We start from the raw sequence: 22,621 nt of genomic DNA, 5'->3' as shown, positions 1-22,621 counted from the left end.
TAGTTGATTGTTCAGATTCATAAAGTTTATTTATTGATTTATTTCATACGTATTTTCAAGAAAGCATTCAATAGAACATTGGGAATATGTTTTTATACAATCAAGAAACGGAATAATTTATTGTAACTCATAATGTGATGGTATGAATGACTCGTTCAGCCACTTCTTCGTTCATTAAACGTCTTCGTTTGTTCACCAAACGCGGTTTACTGGAGCTTTCCGGTTTTTTTACATTGTACGCTGAAAAATGTTGAGATATTTTTATCGAGAATTGTACATGATCTCTGTATTTTTATGTCATGGGGAAGATGGTATACATCAAATAAATATAATTCATCTCTTTATACTTATGTTGTAATGACGATGGTACATAAGAAATCAATGTACTTGATCTCCTTATACTTATTTCATTGTTAGGATGGTACATAAGAAATCAATGTACTTGATCTCTTTATACTTATGTCATAGTGAGGATGGTACATAAGAAATCAATGTACTTGATCTCTTTATACTTATGTCATAGTGAGGATGGTACATAAGAAATCAATGTACTTGATCTCCTTATACTTATGTCATAGTGAGGATGGTACATAAGAAATCAATGTACTTGATCTCTTTATACTTATGTCATAGTGAGGATGGTACATAAGAAATCAATGTACTTGATCTCTTTATACTTATTTCATTGTTAGGATGGTACATAAGAAATCAATGTACTTGATCTCTTTATACTTATGTCATAGTAAGGATGGTACATAAGAAATCAATGTACTTGATCTCTTTATACTTATGTCATAGTAAGGATGGTACATAAGAAATCAATGTACTTGATCTCTTTATACTTATGTCATAGTGAGGATGGTACATTCGAAGTGAACGTATTTGATGTCCATTTTCTTAATGATGAACGTAACTTTAAAGATTTGAAAAATCAATGTATGAATTTGAGGCGAATTCAATTTACACAAAGGTAAAAAATGAGAAAGTTTATAAAACTAACATTACCGTATGTGTCTGCTCGTATACAATGAATTGTTAATTTATGACATCCAGTACTTCGTCTCAACCTGAAATTATGAAAATAACAGAATTAAATGTTAGTTCAGTTATAAGACATAAACATGAATTGATGTAAAAACCTATCTCGTTTAAATTCGTCCTCATTGACTTCAATTAATGATCGTTTTACACCCTGTTCGTTGGAACTATCTTCTAGAAAATTTGTTCGGGAATCATCGACTTCCATTTTCTCCATTGTAGCTCCCTGTAAGTGAATGCATGTATTTTTCAAAAGACGTGAATGTTGGCTACATCTTGTAGGTATTACCTCAAGCCAAAGAAAAAAGAATATGTATGTGTTCTAAAACATTGATCTATTTCCAACTTACTGATTTTTCAATGATGAAACGTTTTGGCTAACTAGTAGTTTTATAGCAAAATGTTAGTTTTTGTATGACCGATATATGTCTCAAAAACAACTGAGTAAAGAATTTTCTTGTCTTAATTATGACGTCACGAATTACTGTTCTAATAATGATGTCATAATACGTCATCAATTACGTGAACATTAACCAGTGACGTGCGTGATGCTTGATTTGATGCTCTTCATGATATCTGCGCCGATCAACCTCGGCCAGCGGCTTGCTCTTCATTCAGATTCAGACATTGAGACTGCGTTTCAAGTTCCAAAATGAAAGCTTGGGAGCGAGTTTGCTCAATAAAATTTTAAAATTGTGTAATTTTTTGTTAGTTTAATTTATTCGTATACTGTAAACAATGTTAGGCTCTAGACGATATATTCCTGTTTTTGTGAATCGTGCTCGTTCCCTACAAAATGGAAGAACTTTACGGAGAATTTCAGCAAATGCAATTATTCAAAGAAGAAAAATTAATCAGAAGTTGTTGCAAAGGTAACAGCGATTGGTAGTGTCAGGCAAATTCCATTTTGTCGTATGCTTTGCTTTGATGACGAATTCTTTTCAATTTAGTAATTCTTCTAATATTTTCGGATCGAATACATTCAAAATTTACATAAAGACGAGGCTTTTTAGCAATGAAGGTTAGAAAATTGTTTCACATTAAATTATAATGATCATATCGTCAGCTCGTTGCCAAATATTTATATTTATCTGTAAACTTGTAACTTGGACGTCATGCAGTTTTTCTGTGTCTGTAGTCTGTGATTATTACTCTAATTTGCTATTTTACCAATAAATTTGTTGGGTATCTAAGTAATGTCTACTGGTTTCATGATTTAATCGTGTGAGTGAGTGAGTAGTCACACTTCTTTGTCAAGTGAGAATTCGTTAAAGGTGTTTAAGATATGTAGAGACATCGTAATGTACATAATGAGATGTTATGTGTGGATGCCTGATTTGCTGAATGAAGTAATTCAGATTTTCTTCTAGCAGAAGATGAATGTCAGGTTAGCAAAATTTATTTTGTTTGTTTTTTCTCAAAGCACTTCCACCCCATACCAGAATTCCACTTCCTGCATTATCACCAACCATGGAAACTGGCACAGTGGCTAGTTGGCTAAAAGAAGAAGGTGAAAAGTTAGAAGAAGGGGATGTCCTTGCACAAATTGAAACAGATAAAGCTACAATGGATTTTGAAACACCTGATGAAGGCTACCTTGCAAAAATTGTTGCTCCTGCTGGCTCAAAAGACCTTCCTGTTGGAAAGGTAGCTTTGTTTTGTTGTTTTTTAATGGTTAGATTGATAACTTTTTTAATGAAGAGTAGTACTACCTGCACCAAATAAAAAACTATAAATTCTTTGTTCTCTTATTATGATAACAAGTTAGTCGAAGTTAACATATTATTTCATTACATTATTTTACTAATACTTCATTTATCAACTTTTAGTTGGTTTGTATTATTGTTGAAAATGAGGAAGATGTTGCTGCATTTAAAGACTTTACAGATGATGACAGTGGGACACCTCAATCTCAGGTACTCATAGTATTCAGGTACTTAGGTATTCATAATGACCCTCATATCAAATATTTCTGTTCACTTTCTATATTTTTCATCTCAAAAGACATCAGATAGTCCAGTTGAACCACCCCCATCTGTTACTCCAGCTCCTGTGGCCAGCACCACAACTCCTGACTCACCGCCAGCTGTGTCATCTTCACAAACTGGCAGAGTGTTTGCAAGTCCACTTGCTCGGAAACTTGCAAAAGAGAAAGGTGTTGATTTACCGGTAAGCTAATTCTAAAAGGTTTCTTGTCATGCATTAACCATCAGCTTCTTAGCAAATTGGAAAATACATGGGAAAAGTTGATATTGAACCATGAAATAGATGTACTGTTTTACTTGTCAAAACATATTTGTAATATTGACTTGGTTTTTATCATACATATGTATAACATTAAATATTTCAACATTAAAAATTCATTTGTTACAGATTTGGAATATTGATCAAATAGATTTCTCTTCTAGCAGTTAGATGGCTGTCATTTTGTTTATGTTTAAATCATTTTTAATTCATGTTTTTTTTAGTCTTTGTCCGGAACTGGTCCTGATGGGAGGATTGTTGCTAATGATGTGGGAACTAGCATTCAAAGCATTCCACAACAATCTCCAATTACTACAGGTGCAAAAATGATCAACATAACAGGAATTAGGCTTTGCTAATTTTGATTAACAGGGAGGGCATTTTAAATTTCAATTAAACCTGTAACTGAAAATTTCAAGTTGAAAACTGCGTTGTTTTTTATCCAGTGTGATTCACTGTCTTAAAATGAACTTGTTAGTCTGAAAATTTCATGTTGTCTTGAATAATGAACATAAATTTGTGGAAAATATTTGTATTTGAAGAATAAAGGTAATTTATGCAAATATGCATGTTTTTATTTTTCAGAAGAAGAATTTACTGACATTCCTTTATCAAATGTTAGAAAGGTAATGTGTACATAAACAGACTGTTTAGATGTTGTGGATTAATGACTGGGCAAATTTTGAAAATAAATGCCACAATTTAAAAAGTTTTATCTTTGGGCTCAAGATTCTTGAAACTTGTTATTTAGTGAGGTATATTTGGTTTTAAAAATCACAATTCAGTTGTTAATTGTGGCAAGGTCCATCATGTAAAAAAATGGATTTTGGATCAACACATTTTTTTATTTTGTAGGTGATTGCTAAAAGATTACTAGAATCAAAACAAACTATACCACATTACTATTTATCTGTGGATATACGCATGGATAACATTATTGAGTAAGTATGATTTACTAAGTAAATGGAATGAGTAAATAAATTTACTAAATGGAATAGACTGTAATTTTGACTTGGACAGACTCTATGTAAGGTGAACCATAGTTGTGTTTGCAACTTTGTGCATAGATTTGTGTGTGGAGACATTGTTGGGGAGTTTGCACCATAGATAAGATTTTGTGGTTTCACCCCTTGTCTAAAAACTCACTCACACTTCTTCAGTATGATCCAGAAACTCCTTTCCCTATGAATGGCTTGATTTTTGCTAAATTAAACAAAAGACCATCTTCCGATAGTCATAAGTTGATTTGAATTCCTGCTCAGTGAGTGTTGGGAGCTTTTAAAATACAGGCATTTGTACCATAAACTTTGTGTCTGAGATGTTGTGTTGTGACTTTCTGAAAATTATAGCAATGCTCCAATATGGAGCAAAATCTCTGGAGCCGGTTGCACAAGCCTGGATAGCGCTATCCATTGGATAGCAAAAAATTTCAAACTTGTAAAAAAGATGTTTATATTTTTCTCACAAGAAAGAAATTTTGTAATCTTCAAAACAATATTTTATTTCAGCGATTGCACAGTTCAAATCGTATATTTTTTTCTGATAAGAGGTTTTATGAACGTTCAGAAAAATTTGCTACCCAGTAGATAACGCTATCCAGGCTTCGTGCAACGACCTCTGTTGGTCAATAATAACTAAAACTTTATACTTAATTATATACAACCATGTGAGAGGGTTTCTGGTGTGTCAATTTGTAAGCATTTGGTTGGTTATTTAATGTCATAGTGTTACTAAAGATTTGTTTACATTTTTGGTTTATTTTAGACTTCGTAAAGAGTTGAATGAGTTAGTAAAGTCTGAGTATAGGTTGTCTGTGAATGATTTCATCATAAAGGCATCAGCCTTATCGTGTAAACAAATTCCCGAAGCAAATTCCTATTGGATGAACGAGTTTATCAGACAGTAAGTAAAATGCTACTTTCTTGAATTTATTCAGTGTGATGTTTGAATTTACATTGCTTGTTGAAATAGAAATCTTCTTCATTTTTATGAATATTTGTTATTCATCAAGTAGACGTATAGTGAGGCATTGTTGCTGAAATTTCTAACTTACTAAGGAGTTTTGTATGATTTACAGAAATCACAATGTTGACATCAGTGTTGCTGTAAGCACAGATTCTGGTTTGATTACGCCTATAGTTTTCAATGCAGATAAAAAGGTTTGTAAATATGTTAACTTTCATTATATTTTTTGTCTGTGCAATAAAACATTTCAATTTGATGTGATTTTTTACTCTGTTGTGTTACGTCTGAAGACAAAGTTGTATTTTTATAGGGACTAGGAAAGATAAATTCAGATGTTGTTTCACTTGCGAAGAGAGCTAAAGAAAACAAGTTACAGCCACACGAATTCCAGGTGTGATTTCTTATTCAATGTTTTTATGTCTCTGAACTCATGTTGAAGGACATGAACGGATGTATAACACAATAGTTTTGATAATACGGAGAGGAAACATAGTTTGGAGGAGGAAAAAATTAACCTTAGCAAGTTATGATGACAAGTAATTCATCAAAACACAACACATAATTTAATTATTTTAAAAGAGTAATACTTCCTTCTAGGGTGGCACCTTTACTGTTTCAAATCTTGGAATGTACGGAATAAAGAATTTTGCTGCTGTTATCAACCCTCCTCAGGTAGTTTGTAAATCATTTATTGGCTGGACAAAATTTTGCTATATTTTGGTTGCAGCGTTAGATTGCTTTAGTTTGAAATTTAGTTTGTCGAGGAGATTTTCTTTTCCGTTCATAAATGTACATATAGTAATAACAATATCTAATTACGTAGTTGATTTTCCTCTGTTGTATGTTATTTAGTCTTGTATCTTAGCCGTTGGTCAGACAGAGAAAAGAATTATTGTTGATGAGGATTCAGATCTAGGGTAAGTTTATTTTAGATTAATGAATAAAAACTCTACTCTGCCTTAATTTCTTTATTCGTAACGCACGACTTTTCTTCATGTCCTCAGTCGTACGTTATAAACGATGCTTTTAGAGTTTTCATGTTTACTTTTTAAATTACTTTTATTCACTTTTTCTATAGTTTTACTCAAGCTATGATGTTGAGTGTCACATTAAGTTGTGATCATCGTGTCGTAGACGGTGCTGTTGGTGCACAATGGTTGCAACACTTCAAGTCTTATCTGGAAAAACCAGCTAAGCTTTTATTATAAGAATGTTGATTTTTATTGAACAAATTCTATGATACGTTCAAAATTTTTGAATTGGTTGAAACAAAACCATGGAAGCGTAGTGTATATAAACGTTGATCTCCTGAGCTCTAGCTGTGAGAACTCTGATTGAACCTGTCACTCTTTATGGTATCGCCCTGATTAACTTGCTGTTAAATCCATTTTTGGATTTAATCTCTCGCTTACTGGTGGTGTTATCTATAAGCACAATTTTTTTTGTTCTGGTGTTTTGTACGACGCCTGAAATTGTCGAAAAATAACCAATAAAATGTACTCTGGCATTTTGTTTTTATTATCTTCCGGTGTACTAGTAGCAAAATTATATTTTTTTATAAATAAAAGTATTAAAAAAATCCATCAAAAATCTTACTGTCATGTACTGTTATCTCCTAAGAAAGGACGACGTTTCCAAATGTCGTCACAGTAACAGTAGATAGCTTTAGACCATTCTTTATACAGGTGACTGATGTGACAATGTATGTCTGTGGATAATGGTAGGTTACTGAGGGTGACGATGATGATGTAATACATACATAATACATGTAATACACAGATTTTCCTTTATTAGCGTATTTAGAAAATGGAATGATTACGAAGAGGGAAAAAGTCGAAAGGTTTAAAAGGTTTGTATGTCTTCTTTAATTTTATAACTTAGAGTTTCAATTTTCTTGCTATACTACAACTAAGCATTGTTTATATAGAAATTGGTAGCTAACGGCACGCAAAGTTTTTTTATTATAAGTTACGTGAAGGCATCAATTTATTCTTTATCGTCACAAGAATGTTTTTTTCGTTTTGAAACTTGTCATCAACAATGACATTATTTTAAGTTATTTTGCTTTTTCAATATTCTCGTTTGTTTTTAGTCCATATCATTGTTCATTTATCACTCTTATTCGTCATAATCTCGTTGCTGATCTTTCCTTGGACTCATGTTCTTTGAAAGTTGGCTCATGGTGTTGGCCATCTTATGAAACTCGTCCCATCTTATATTCTCCAAGCTTTTCTGCATTTTTACTTTAGATTCAAGTTGAGAACACAAACTTTCAGCTTCATGGAGACGTGATTTTAAGTCCAACAGCTCGTCATTTTTTTCATCTAACTAATGAGGTAAGATGAGATAGTTGTATTGATTTAATATTGAAACGTGGGTCATATAACATGTAACAAACACTAAATAAGCCCATGTGTATATTGTAGTCTAGATTCATACTTGTTTGATGTGTTATTCCAATGTATAAAATTTTACCTTGGATTGTAAATCACAAATTTCGTCCGTCAACAGCAGTTTATCTCGTTGTAATGAAATATTTTCATCGCTTTGTATTGTGTTCATATTTTGCAATTCTTCGACGTTGGTTTTTAACTTGTTCTTGCTCAGAGTCACTGTGCACAAGATTTTCATTTTTTATAAGAATTTTCACAATTTTATCATGGTAAGATAATAACTTTGACGTTATACTTACATTACTATATAAATGTTGTGAATATAATGAGGATCACATAAAACACTTATAATGTTACTATCCACTATCGTACCTGTTGATCATAGTAAGTTATATATACTTTTATTCATAGCAAATCAATCTTACCGTTTAGTGTGTTCTTTTCTTCACGTGTAAGCTATATATAGAATAAAATTTTGCGCTAGTCGCGTTAACATCACGAAGTAAAACTGTTAAAATTTGATAATTTAGGGAAGCTTGAATCTGTGTTGCAGTATCGTGCTTCATCAGTGGTTAAATGTCATTAATTAAAGAAAATGTTAAACTGGTTGCACAAGTTGTGGCGCTTGGAAAACAAATAGATACAGTGAGTTTTGCTTGATAGTTCGTTCTTTGTCATAATTTAGCAAGTCAACTACGTGTAACATCATATTTAGCATAAGTATTACATAAGTATAAGGAGATCAAGTACATTGATTTCATATGTACCATCGTCATTACAACATAAGTATAAAGAGATCAAGTACATTGATTTCATATGTACCATCCTCACTATGACATAAGTATAAGGAGATCAAGTACATTGATTTCTTATGTACCATCCTCACTATGACATAAGTATAAGGAGATCAAGTACATTGATTTCTTATGTACCATCGTCATTACAACATAAGTATAAAGAGATCAAGTACATTGATTTCTTATGTACCATCCTCACTATGACATAAGTGTAAAGAGATCAAGTACATTGATTTCTTATGTACCATCCTCACTATGACATAAGTATATTATTTATTCTTGCAATCCTATTTATTCATAAATACCTTTTGTGTCGCTTCTCGATTTTTTAATTTCTCATTGTAAAGTTGTTCTCTGGTAGTTTCTAATTCGTTTTGTAAACGTCTCTCGCTGTCTTTTAACGTTACTAATTCCTGTATGTTTGCCTGACGGCGGGCGATTTTTTCATCCTTGTGGGCACGATCCTGTCACGTAAGAAAAATAATTGATTTATTTTATCGTAGTAAGGATATTTTATAAGAAATCAATGTACTTTATCCCCTTATACTTATGTCATAGTGACGATGGTACATAAGAAATCAATGTACTTTATCCCCTTATACTTATGTCATAGTAAGGATGGTACATAAGAAATCAATGTACTTGATCTCTTTATACTTATGTCATAGTGACGATGGTACATAAGAAATCAATGTACTTGATCTCTTTATACTTATGTCATAGTGAGGATGGTACATAAGAAATCAATGTACTTTATCCCCTTATACTTATGTCATAGTGACGATGGTACATAAGAAATCAATGTACTTGATCTCTTTATACTTATGTCATAGTAAGGATGGTACATAAGAAATCAATGTACTTGATCTCCTTATACTTATATCATAGTGAGGATGGTACATAAGAAATCAATGTACTTGATCTCCTTATACTTATGTCATAGTGAGGATGGTACATAAGAAATCAATGTACTTGATCTCCTTATACTTATGTCATAGTGAGGATGGTACATATGAAATCAATGTACTTTATCTCCTTATACTTATGTTATAGTAAGGATGTACATAAGAAATCAATGTACTTTATCCCCTTATACTTATGTCATAGTGAGGATGGTACATAAGAAATCAATGTACTTGATCTCTTTATACTTATGTCATAGTGAGGATGGTACATAAGAAATCAATGTACTTGATCTCTTTATACTTATGTCATAGTAAGGGTGGTACATAAGAAATCAATGTACTTGATCTCCTTATACTTATGTCATAGTAATGGTGGTACATAAGAAATCAATGTACTTGATCTCCTTATACTTATGTCATAGTGAGGATGGTACATATGAAATCAATGTACTTGATCTCCTTATACTTATGTCATAGTGAGGATGGTACATAAGAAATCAATGTACTTGATCTCCTTATACTTATGTCATAGTGACGATGTTACATAAAAAATCAATGTACTTGATCTCCTTATACTTATGTCATAGTGACGATGGTACATAAAAATCAATGTACTTGATCTCCTTATACTTATGTCATAGTGACGATGTTACATAAAAAATCAATGTACTTGATCTCCTTATACTTATGTCATAGTGACGATGGTACATAAAAAATCAATGTACTTGATCTCCTTATACTTATGTCATAGTGACGATGTTACATAAAAAATCAATGTGCTTGATCTCCTTATACTTATGTCATAGTGACGATGGTACATAAGAAATCAATGTACTTGATCTCCTTATACTTATGTAATAGTGACGATGTTACATAAAAAATCAATGTGCTTGATCTCCTTATACTTATGTCATAGTGACGATGGTACATAAGAAATCAATGTACTTGATCTCCTTATACTTATGTAATAGTGACGATGTTACATAAAAAATCAATGTGCTTGATCTCCTTATACTTATGTCATAGTGACGATGGTACATAAGAAATCAATGTACTTGATCTCCTTATACTTATGTAATACTTATGCTATATATGATGTTACACGTAGTTGACTTGCTAAATTATGACAAACAACAAACTATCAAGCAAAACTCACTGTATCTATTTGTTTTCTAAGCTCTACAACTTGTGCAGCCAGTGCAGCATTTTCTTTAATTAATGACGTGCAATCTTCTTGGATCTAAATGGGAGAAAGAATTTATTTTTTAAGTATGTAGAGTAAACAACATTGCTCAATGAACTCCGACCTTTGCTCTTAGTGTTCTGTCTTGTTGTGCATTTAGTTCCTTTTGTCTTGCATCTAGACGCAACTGTCGTATTTCCTCCTACAACGTTAAGATTTTTCTCAACTTTTCTTAGTGAACACAATTCAAAAAATGCAAGTCATTCATATTTACTCTTAACTCGCGTCCCATGTCTTCTTTCGATTTTACGTCGGATTGAAAGAATCTTTCTTCAATTTCCCGTAATTGTGTTTGATATTTCAAACACTCAGCACGACTTTCCTCCAACTTAATTTGACACCGACTAAGTTCTTCAGTTTTATCATCAAGCTTCACAAAAACAGGAAAAAAGAAATGATGAATTTTTTCTTTTGTTAATTCTTTACCAAAACTTAGAACAATTTCCCCAACTTATATTTGAATAGAAAATATTTCTCAAATCTTGATAGGAAAATGTGACAGTTGTACTTGAGTAATTAGAAAGAAAAGTGTTTTAATAGTAGAACTTTTCTTTCTTGTTGCATTTCATAATTTGTATTTCCATCATCTGAAGTGGAGTAAGTTCAGAGAGTATTCATTATAGTGGGTGAAACCTGAGTTCCTAATAATGAAATTCGTTCTTCAGCTTCTTGTAGTGCATTTAATCCTTTACTGGCTTCATTTTCTACTTGTTGCACATGAATGTCACGACGTGAATGGAGCCTTTCTAGGTCCTCTTTGAACTTTTTTAATGACACAATTTCATTTACCAACTCTCTTTTTTCATAAGCATGGCTTTCTGTGTAATAAAAATTGCTCTGTGAACATAAATGACAATGAAATCCTGTTTTTTGGATCTAGATTCTGTAGTAGCTAGGTGGAAGCTATGAATAATTATGTGGGTAATTAGGGGTTAAAAAAAAACTTGATGAAGGGAGGGGTTAGGAGGCTCCATGGAAGAGACATGGTGAAGTCTATATTGTGTATTTTTGTATAATTAACCTCCCTTGTTATAGCATTTGTACAAATTATATAAGATAAACATAATTATCCATAGCTCTTACCTTCAACATCTCTAAGTTTCCTCAATGAAACTTCACGTTCATTTTCCAACAATCGAATTGCTGATTCTTTTTTTGCTATATCTGTGACTCGATCATCAAGTTCACTTTGAAGTGTCTAAATACATAAGAAATTAAATTAAATATTTGTTTGGGGTCTCCAACAAATAAAGAGAAAAGTGCTTATTATATTTAAATTTAATTATTATTTTTTTTGTAACACAAATTGATTAATTCATTTTTAAATAATACCACAATTTTTACACTTTTAGGTAAATACTTACTCTCAGTTTTCTCATCATTTTTTCAGCCTCTTCAGTTAATCTAGGTGGTATAATTGTTGCTTTTTTTGCTTGCTCCCTTCTAAAACTTGTATCAAGGAGTGTTCAAAAAAGTTGAGTAGTTTTTGTATTAAATAATGCCAAAGCAGTGATTATATAATATAGGATACAAATAGTTGGCTTCCAATTCAAGAAAGTAGATTTGCTGTTGTAGATTTCTGATGTATTCATTTTCAATCTTTGAAAGTTCTGTAGTTGAATAACCACTCCTAATATATAGTAGCCAGTTAACATGTGCAGGCAATAGTTTAAAAATATTTACATGTGTAATATAAAAATATACAGTATATTTGCATTATATTTCAGGAAATGTTCAACGTGGCAATATTGACATCACCTACTTTTTCCCAATGTCAAATGATGCAGCAAGTCCACGACTAGTGGACGTGCGTAGATCTTTGCCACTAGATTTAAACAATGAACCTGGGGCACTCTTTCGCATTGGTGAAGCTGGAAAATTTGAGGAAAGGACATGAAAAATCAAATGGTAAGGAAGATGTATAATCATAGCCTCACTTACTAGATCTATTTGTTTTTGAACGACTAAAAGCAGCCATCTATTCAAATTTTCTCCTTCCGAAACAAATAATAGTGAATCCTATTTAAATGAAGCCATGTAATGATCCGTAAACGAACGGAACGACGGCGTCTTTCGTTGCTAGGCAAGTACCTCTACACTGATCTCTAACTAGCAGATAATTAACTGTATTGGTATCATGTCATTGCAGATCTGAGAAATAATACAATTCTATAATATATTATAATAAGTAATGTACTCAAATGTGAACACAATGATAGGTAAAATGGTAGACATAAAGGTAGAGATAAAGACACAAATGTACAAAAACATCAACGAAGGTTGAAAAAAAGGTAGATATTAACGTAGACATAAGGGTAAACTCATGTCTTACGTCTTAAGCCTGGCTCGCATGAGTGAAATAAGCACAAACTGCAACAATAGGCAATCAACAAGGCATGAACTATAGTCTTTGGCATAAAAATGTGTGAAAATGCAAAGACTATAGTCTTTGACATGAAAATGTGCGAAAATGCAAAGACTATAGTTTTTGGCATGAAAATATGTAAAAATTCACCGACTATAGAGTTGTCATCAAAATGTAAGAAAATACAAAGACTATAGTCTTTGGCATGAAAATGTGTAAAAATTCAAAGACTATAGTCTTTGGGATGAAAGTGTGTGAATATGCAAAGACTATAGACTTTGGGCATCAAAATGTGTGAAAATACAAAGACTATAGTATTTGGCATCAAATTTTGAAAATGCAAAGACTATAGTCTTTGGCATAAAATGTGTGAAAATGCAAAGACTATAGTCTTTGACATGAAAATGTGCGAAAATGCAAAGACTATAGTTTTTGGTATGAAAATTTGTGAAAATGCAAAGACTATAGTCTTTGGCATGAAAATGTGTGAAACACAGACTATAGTCTTTGGCATGAAAATGTGTGAAAATTCAAAGACTATAGTCTTTGTATTTTTACACACTTTTACATAAAAGACCATAGTCTTTGCATTTTTACACACTTTTACGCAAAAGACTATAGTCTTCGCATTTTTACACACTTTTACGCAAAAGACTATAGTCTTCGCATTTTTACACACTTTTACACAAAAACTATAGTCTTTGCATTTTCACACATTTTCATACCAAAGACTATAGTCTTTGACATGAAAATGTGGGAAAATGCAAAGACTATAGTCTTTGGTATGAAAATGTGTAAAAATGCAAAGACTATAGTCTTTGGTATGAAAATATGCAAAAATTCAAAGACTCTAGAGTTGTCATCAAAATGTAAGAAAGTACAAAGACTATAGTCTTTGGCATAAAAATGTGTATAAATGCAAAGACTATCGTCTTTGGCATGAAAATGTGTGAAAATAAAGACTATAGTCTTTGGCATGAAAATGTGTCAAAATTCAAAGACTATAGTCTTTGCATTTTTACACACTTTTACATAAAAGACTATAGCCTTTGCATTTTTACACACTTTTACGCAAAAGACTATAGTTTTTGCATTTTTACACACTTTTACAACAAAGACTATAGTCTTTCCATTTTTACACACTTTTACACAAAAGACTATAGTCTTTGCATTTTTACACACTTTTACGCAAAAGACTATACTCTTTGCATTTTTACACACTTTTATGCAAAGGCTATAGTGTTTGCATTTTTTTTATCTTTTACAGCCAAAGACTATAGTCTTTGCATTTTATTATTGTTTTTATGCAAAAAGACTATAGTTTTGCATTTTACACACTTTTATGCAAAGACTATAGTCTTTGCATTTTTATTACTTTTACGCTAAAAGACTATAGTCTTTGCATTTTACACTTTTATGCAAAAGACTATAGTCTTGCATTTTACACTTTACAAAGACTATAGTCTTCATTTTACACATTTATGCAAAAGACTATAGTCTTGCATTTTACACACTTTTACAAAAGACTATAGTCTTTGCATTTTACACTTTTATGCAAAAGACTATAGTCTTTTGCATTTTACACTTTATGCAAAAAGACTAGTCTTTGCATTTTTACACTTTTACTTAAAGACTATAGTCTTTGCATTTTTACCTTTTACAAAAAGACTATAGTCTTTATTTTTTATTATTATTTTTACTAAAAGACTATAGTCTTGTTATTACACTTTTACTTAAAAGACTATAGTCTTTGCATTTTTTTTACTTTAAAAGACTATAGTCTTTGCATTTTACACTTTACGTAAAAAGACTATAGTCTTTGCATTTTACACACTTTTATGCAAAAGACTATAGTTTGCATTTTACACTTTTACGCAAAAGACTATAGTCTTTGCATTTTTACACACTTTATGCAAAAGACTATAGTCTTTCATTTTACACACTTTTACAAAAGACTATAGTCTTGCATTTTATTCATTTTTTGCAAAAGACTATAGTTTTTGCATTTTTATTACACTTTACAAAGAATATAGTCTTTGCATTTTTACACTTTTACTAAAAGACTATAGTCTTTGCATTTTTACACACTTTTATGCAAAAGACTATAGTCTTGCATTTTTACACACTTTTACTGCAAAAGACTATAGTCTTTGCATTTTTACACAATTTTACGCAAAAGACTATAGTTTTCGCATTTTTACACACTTTTAGGTAAAAGATTATAGTCTTTGCATTTTTACACAAAAGACTATAGTCTTTATTTTACACACTTTACGCAAAAGACTATATTCTTTGCATTTTACACACTTTTATGCAAAGACTATAGTCTTTGCATTTTATACACTTTTACGCAAAGACTATAGTCTTTGCATTTTACATTTTATGCAAAAGACTATAGTCTTTTGCATTTTACACTTTTATAAAGACTATAGTCTTTGCATTTTTACACACTTTTACAAAAAGACTATAGTCTTGTATTTTATTACACTTTTTAAAAAGACTATAGTCTTTGCATTTTATTACTTTTACATAAAAAGACTATAGTCTTTGCATTTTTACACACCTTTTTACAAAAGACAATAGTCTTTGCATTTTACAATTAAAAGACTATAGTCTTTGATTTTACACATTTTATGCAAAAGACTATATCTTTGCATTTTTACACACTTTACGCAAAAGACTATAGTTTTTTGCATTTTACACTTTTAATAAAAGACTATAGTCTTCATTTTACACACTTTATGCAAAAGACTATAGTCTTTGCATTTTTACACACTTTTACATAAAAGACTATAGTCTTTGCATTTTACATTTTTACGAAAAAGACTATAGTCTTTGTTTAACACTTTAATGCAAAAAGACTATAGTTCATTTTTATTAACATTTTACGCAAAAGACTATATCTTTGCATTTTAATTCTTTACTTTAAAAAAGACTATAGTCTTTGCATTTTATTACTTTACAAAAAGACTATAGTCTTTGCATTTTACACACTTTTATAAAAGACTTAGTCTTGCATTTTACACACTTTTACGCAAAAGACTATAGTCTTTGCATTTTTACACTTTACGCAAAGACTATAGTCTTTGCATTTTTATTACACTTTTATGCAAAAGACTATAGTCTTTGCATTTTATTACACTTTATGCAAAGACTATAGTCTTTGCATTTTTACACTTTATGCAAAAGACTATAGTCTTTGCATTTTACACACTTTTACGCAAAGACTATAGTCTCTTTGCATTTTTACTTTATGCAAAAGACTATAGTTTTGCATTTTACACACTTTTAAAGACTATAGTCTTTGCATTTTTACATCGCAAAAGACTATAGTCTTTGCATTTTACACACTTTTATAAAAAGACTATAGTCTTTGCATTTTATATTTCTTTTAAAAGACTATAGTCTTTGAATTTTTACACTTTTTTACATAAAAGACTATAGTCTTTGCATTTTTACACTTTTTTACACAAAAGACTATAGTCTTTGCATTTTTACACTTTTTTATGCAAGACTATAGTCTTTGCATTTTTACACTTTTTTACATAAAAGACTATAGTCTTTGCATTTTTACACACTTTTACGCAAAAGACTATAGTCTTTGCATTTTTACACTTTTTATGCAAAGACTATAGTCTTTTCATTTTTACACACTTTTATGCAAAAGACTATAGTTTTATTTACATATTTTACGCAAAAGACTATAGTCTTGCATTTTACACACTTTTATTAAAAAGACTATAGTCTTTGCATTTTTACACACTTTATGTAAAAGACTATAGTCTTTGCATTTTTTACACTTTTTATAAAAGACTATAGTCTTTGATTTTCACACTTTTTTACAAAAGACTATAGTCTTGATAAAATTTTTTATGCAAAGACTATAGTCTTGGTATTAAATTTTTATGCAAAAGACTATAGTCTTTGTATTTTTACATATTTACGCAAAGACTATAGAGTTTTTATCATTTCAATACAAAGACTATAGTCTTTGCATTTTAAAATTTTAAATGCAAAGACTATAGTCTTGCATTTTTTAAAAAAAGACTATAGTCTTTGATTTTAAAATTGCATTCAAAGACTATAGTCTTGCATTTTTACACACTTTTACATAAAAGACTATAGTCTTTGCATTTTTACACACTTTTACATAAAAGACTATAGTCTTTGCATTTTTACACACTTTTACGCAAAAGACTATAGTCTTTGCATTTTACACACTTTTTACAAAAAGACTATAGTCTTTGCATTTTTACACACTTTTACGCAAAAGACTATACTTTGCATTTTATTACCTTTTATGCAAAAGACTATAGTCTTTGCATTTTTACACTTTATGCAAAAGACTATAGTCTTTGCATTTTCACACACTTTTACAAAAAGACTATAGTCTTTGCATTTTTACATTTTTACGCAAAGACTATAGTCTTGCATTTTATTCCTTTTACGCAAAGACTATAGTCTTTGCATTTTTATACTTTTATTAAAAAGACTATAGTCTTTGCATTTTACTTTTTACGCAAAAGACTATAGTCTTTGCATTTACACACTTTTATGCAAAAGACTATATTTGCATTTTACACATCTTTACTTAAAAGACTATAGTCTTTGCATTTTTACACTTTTACAAAAGACTATAGTCTTTGCATTTTATTACACTTTACATAAAAGACTATAGTCTTTGCATTTTACACATTTTTACAAAAGACTATAGTCTTTGATTTTACACACTTTTACTGAAAAGACTATAGTCTTTATTTTTACACTTTTGCAAAAGATAGTCTTTATTTTACCTTTTATGCAAAAGACTATAGTCTTTGCATTTTACACTTTTACGCAAAAGACTATAGTCTTTCATTTTACACACTTTTATGCAAAGACTATAGTCTTTATTTTTACATTATCTTTACAAAAGACTATAGTCTTTTTTTTACACTTTTACGCAAGACTATAGTCTTTGCATTTTACACTTTTACGCAAAAGACTATAGTCTTTGCATTTTATACACTTTTATGCAAAAGACTATAGTCTTTGCATTTTTACACTTTTAGCAAAGACTATAGTCTTTGATTTTTACATCTTTACAAAGACTATAGTCTTGCATTTTTACACTTTACGCAAAAGACTATAGTCTTTGCATTTTTATTACTTTATGCAAAAAGTAGTCTTGCATTTTTATTAAAAAGACTATAGTCTTTGCATTTTTTCACTTTATGCAAAAGACTATAGTCTTCATTTTTACACTTTTACGCAAAAGACTATAGTCTTTGCATTTTACATTTACAAAAAGACTATAGTCTTTGCATTTTACACTTTTTACAAAGACTATAGTCTTTGTATTTTTACACAATTTTACGCAAAAGACTATAGTTTTTGTATTTTTTACACTTATATGCAAAAGACTATAGTCTTTGTATTTTTATCTTTATTTAAAAGACTATAGTCTTTGCATTTTAACACTTTTATGCAAAAGACTATAGTCTTGCATTTTATCCTTTTACGCAAAGACTATAGTCTTTGCATTTTACACTTTTATGCAAAAGTATAGTCTTTATTTTTACACACTTTTATGCAAAAGACTATAGTCTTTTCATTTTACACACTTTTACGCAAAAAGACTATAGTCTTTGCATTTTACATTACTCTTTTACACAAAAGACTATAGTCTTTGCATTTTACACTTTACGCAAAAGACTATAGTCTTTGCATTTTACACTTTTACGCAAAGACTATAGTTTTGCATTTTACACTTTTACGCAAAAGACTATAGTCTTTGCATTTTATTACACTTTTATGCAAAAGACTATAGTCTTTGCATTTTATTCTTTATATAAAAGACTATAGTCTTTGCATTTTATTATTTACGCAAAAGACTATAGTCTTGCATTTTTACATCTTTACGCAAAAGACTATAGTCTTTGCATTTTACATTTTACGCAAAAGACTATAGTCTTTATTTTACATACTTTTATAAAAGACTATAGTCTTGCATTTTATTACACTTTTACGCAAAAGACTATAGTCTTTGCATTTTTACTTACTTTTACGCAAAAGACTATAGTCTTTGCATTTTACACTTTACGCAAAGACTATAGTCTTTGCATTTTACATTACTTTTTGCAAAAGACTATAGTCTTTGCATTTTTATTATTCTTTATGCAAAGACTATAGTCTTTGCATTTACACTTTTACGCAAAAGACTATAGTCTTTGCATTTTTACACTTTTTTATGCAAGACTATAGTCTTTGCATTTTTACACTTTTACGCAAAAGACTATAGTCTTTGCATTTTTACACTTTTTTATGCAAAAGACTATAGTCTTTGCATTTTTACACTTTTTTACGCAAAAGACTATAGTCTTTGCATTTTTACACTTTTTTACGCAAAAGACTATAGTCTTTGCATTTTTACACTTTTTTATGCAAAAGACTATAGTCTTTGATTTTTACACTTTTACGCAAAAGACTATAGTCTTTGCATTTTACACTTTTACGCAAAGACTATAGTCTTTCATTTTTCACACTTTTATAAAAGACTATAGTCTTTGCATTTTACCACTTTTACGCAAAAGACTATAGTCTTTGCATTTTTACACACTTTATGCAAAAGACTATAGTCTTTGCATTTTTTTACTTTTATATAAAAGACTATAGTCTTTGCATTTTATTATCTTTTACGCAAAAGACTATAGTCTTTGCATTTTATACACTTTTATAAAAAGACTATAGTCTTTGCATTTTATTACTTTTACGCAAAGACTATAGTCTTTGTTTTACACACTTTTACGCAAAGACTATAGTCTTTGCATTTTACACACTTTTACGCAAAAGACTATAGTCTTTGCATTTTACACACTTTTTGTAAAAGACTATAGTCTTTGCATTTTACACACTTTTAAAAAGACTATAGTCTTTGCATTTTACACTTTTATGCAAAGACTATAGTCTTTGCATTTTACACTTTTACAAAAGACTATAGTCTTTGCATTTTTTACTTTTTAAAAGACTATAGTCTTTGCATTTTAACATTTTTTACGCAAAGACTATAGTCTTTGCATTTTACATTTCTTTTTAAAAGACTATAGTCTTTGCATTTTACACATTTACGTAAAAGACTATAGTCTTGCATTTTTACCACTTTTATGCAAAGACTATAGTCTTTTGATTTTACACACTTTTACAAAGACTATAGTCTTTGCATTTTACAAACTATGTAAAAGACTATAGTCTTTCATTTTTACACACTTTTATGCAAAGGCTATAGTCTTTGCATTTTACACACTTTATAAAAAGACTATAGTCTTTGCATTTTACACACTTTCACGCAAAGAATATAGTCTTTGCATTTTTACACTTTTTTATGCAAAAGACTATAGTCTTTGCATTTTTACACACTTTTATTCAAAAGACTATAGTCTTTGCATTTTATTAACACTTTTCGCAAAGACTATAGTCTTGCATTTTACACAGTTTTTATACAAAGACTATAGTCTTTGCATTTTTAAACACTTTACGCAAAGACTATAGTCTTTGCATTTTACACCTTTATGAAAAGACTATAGTCTTTGCATTTTACAACTTTTATGCAAAAGACTATAGTCTTTATTTTACATTACGCAAAAGACTATAGTCTTTTCATTTTACACACTTTACAAAAGACTAGTCTTATTTTTGACATCTTTATGCAAAAGACTATAGTCTTTGCATTTTATTATCTTTTATGCAAAGACTATAGTCTTTGATTTTAACACTTTTAAAAATTAGAAAACCAGATATTACCTTTTATGCAAAGACTATAGTCTTGATTTTACACACTTTGCGTAAAGACTATAGTCTCTGATTTTATAACTTTACGCAAGACTATCTTTGTGATTTTTACAAAGACTAGTTCTATTTTATCATTTACGTAAAGACTGTCTTGGATTTTTACATTTTTATAAAGACTATAGTCTTGCATTTTATAACAACTTATGCAAAAGCTAAGTACTATAGTCTCTTTGATGTAAAGTGTATTAAAATGCAAAGACTATAGTCTTTTATGTAAGTAAAATGCAAAGACTATAGTCTTTTTTAGTAGAAAATGAAGATTATAGTCTTTGAATGTGAAAATTGATAGGAATGAAGACTAAATGGAAATCTGAAAGAAGGTATGAGGAATGGAAAGAATGGAATAGTCTTTGGAATGGAGGTGAGTGTAAAACAAAGATCTATAGAATCAAATGTGTGAAAATGCAAAGATTATTCTCTTGGCATGAAAATAAAATGCAAAGACTATAGTCTCTTTGAATAAAATTGAAAATGCAAAGACTATAGTATTGAGAAAATTGTGTGAAAATCAAAGACTTAGTCTTTGGTATGAGTAGAAATGCAAAGACTATAGTCTTGGTATGAAATGTGAAAATGCAAAGACTATAGTTATTAAAAATCAAGAAAATGCAAAGACTATAGTCTTTGTATAATGGAAAATGCAAAGACTATAGTCTTGGCATGAAAATGTGTGAAATGCAAAAGACAAGATAGTTTGGAATAGAAGTGTAAAATGAAAGACTATAGTCTTTGCATGAAAATGTGTAAAACTTCAAAGACTATAAACTTGGGCATGAAAATGTGTGAAAATACAAAGACTATAGTCTTTGGCATCAAATTGTGAAAATGCAAAGACTATAGTCTTTGGCATGAAAATATGTAAAAATTCACCGACTATAGAGTTGTCATCAAAATGTAAGAAAATACAAAGACTATAGTCTTTGGCATGAAAATGTGTAAAAATTCAAAGACTATAGTCTTTGGATGAAAGTGTGAAATATGCTATAGACTTTGGCATCAAAATGTGTGAAAATACAAAGACTATAGTATTTGGCATCAAATTTTGAAAATGCAAAGACTATAGTCTTTGGCATGAAAATGTATGAAAATACAAAGACTATAGTCTTTGGCATGAAAATGTGTGAAAATGCAAAGACTATAGTCTTTGGCATGAAAATGTATGAAAATACAAAGACTATAGTCTTGTAAGAAATGAAAACTATAGTCTTGGCATGAAAATGCAAAGACTATAGACTTTGGCATGAAAATGTGTAAAAATTCAAAGACTATAGTCTTTGGTATGAAAGTGTGTGAAAATGCAAAGACTATAGTCTTTGGCATGAAAATATGTGAAAATGCAAAGACTATAGTCTTTGGTATGAAAATGTGTGAAAATGCAAAGACTATAGTCTTTGGCATGAAAATGTGTGAAAATACATGAACTAAAAATGCATGAACTATAGTCTCTGGCGGGAAAATGCCATGCACCCCACACCTAGCCATATTTAACTTAACCACTAATCATTGTAATCTTATTGATAACGTGAAATATTTTTTACCTAATCTTGAATCTTGTCTTCACCTCTTTCTTCTGTTTTTTTCAGTAAGATGATTGATAAACAATTAATCTTGCAGAAATCATAAAACATTTTTAGCTTGATAAATAAACTTGAAATCTGTTCTAGTCAACCATTTACACGATTTTAGGGAAACAGACTTCGGTTCCATTGAGGTTAACCAAAGCAGGAGTTTTCGTATCGTCAGCGGGCATTTTTGTAACGATCATAGGACACTTTCGTAACCAAAGCAGGCATTTTGGTAATATAGTCGGGCATTTTCGTAACATTTGAGGCATTTTGTAACGT

General features: G+C 30.1%; 2 protein-coding genes and 2 long non-coding RNA genes across 6 annotated transcripts in view; 2 read left to right on the top strand and 2 right to left on the bottom strand.

Moving 5' to 3' along the window:
• Nucleotides 1–10: 10 nt before the first annotated feature.
• On the bottom strand, nt 11–1,609 carry LOC124455492. Its single transcript, XR_006951885.1, has 4 exons — nt 1,389–1,609; nt 1,140–1,264; nt 1,006–1,067; nt 11–240 (listed from the first exon to the last, which is right to left on the bottom strand). It is a non-coding gene; the product is annotated as an uncharacterized LOC124455492 (long non-coding RNA).
• A 13-nt stretch (nt 1,610–1,622) lies between these two features.
• LOC124455462 (dihydrolipoyllysine-residue acetyltransferase component of pyruvate dehydrogenase complex, mitochondrial-like) lies at nt 1,623–6,754 on the top strand. The gene is made up of 14 exons (XM_047006098.1): nt 1,623–1,910; nt 1,989–2,059; nt 2,462–2,685; nt 2,868–2,954; nt 3,043–3,207; nt 3,507–3,600; nt 3,868–3,908; nt 4,138–4,223; nt 5,047–5,184; nt 5,360–5,441; nt 5,558–5,638; nt 5,845–5,919; nt 6,100–6,164; nt 6,326–6,754. Exons 1-14 carry the CDS (start codon nt 1,777–1,779, stop codon nt 6,453–6,455), a joined length of 1,473 nt encoding a protein of 490 aa, XP_046862054.1. The 5' UTR covers nt 1,623–1,776; the 3' UTR covers nt 6,456–6,754.
• Nucleotides 6,755–7,088: 334 nt separating this feature from the next.
• LOC124447667 (myosin heavy chain, clone 203-like) lies at nt 7,089–22,369 on the bottom strand. Of its 3 annotated transcripts, none has more exons than XM_046998644.1 (13): nt 22,316–22,369; nt 12,348–12,456; nt 12,117–12,215; nt 11,950–12,028; nt 11,669–11,783; nt 11,219–11,403; nt 10,800–10,955; nt 10,650–10,727; nt 10,499–10,582; nt 8,743–8,901; nt 8,066–8,096; nt 7,723–7,859; nt 7,089–7,575 (listed from the first exon to the last, which is right to left on the bottom strand). In XM_046998644.1, exons 2-13 carry the CDS (start codon nt 12,446–12,448, stop codon nt 7,366–7,368), a joined length of 1,434 nt encoding a protein of 477 aa, XP_046854600.1. In that variant the 5' UTR covers nt 12,449–12,456; nt 22,316–22,369; the 3' UTR covers nt 7,089–7,365. The 3 variants fall into 3 exon arrangements, with proteins under 3 accessions (XP_046854600.1, XP_046854593.1, XP_046854606.1); XM_046998637.1 differs by lacking the exon at nt 22,316–22,369 and adding an exon at nt 12,527–12,654; XM_046998650.1 differs by lacking the exon at nt 22,316–22,369 and having other exon boundaries at nt 12,344–12,453.
• LOC124447700 overlaps nt 8,779–22,621 on the top strand; it is a 21,329-nt gene continuing 7,486 nt past the window's right edge. The window contains exons 1-2 of the long non-coding RNA XR_006948800.1: nt 8,779–8,856; nt 20,943–20,952. This is a non-coding gene — a long non-coding RNA (uncharacterized LOC124447700). The remainder of the gene's footprint in view (nt 8,857–20,942; nt 20,953–22,621) is intronic.

Source organism: Xenia sp. Carnegie-2017, unplaced genomic scaffold (genome assembly GCF_021976095.1).
Source record: "Xenia sp. Carnegie-2017 unplaced genomic scaffold, XeniaSp_v1 HiC_scaffold_13, whole genome shotgun sequence".
Taxonomy (NCBI): domain Eukaryota; kingdom Metazoa; phylum Cnidaria; class Anthozoa; order Malacalcyonacea; family Xeniidae; genus Xenia; species Xenia sp. Carnegie-2017.
The sequence above is the reverse complement of the archived record's forward strand: the minus strand, read 5'-3'. Positions and strand labels throughout refer to the sequence as shown.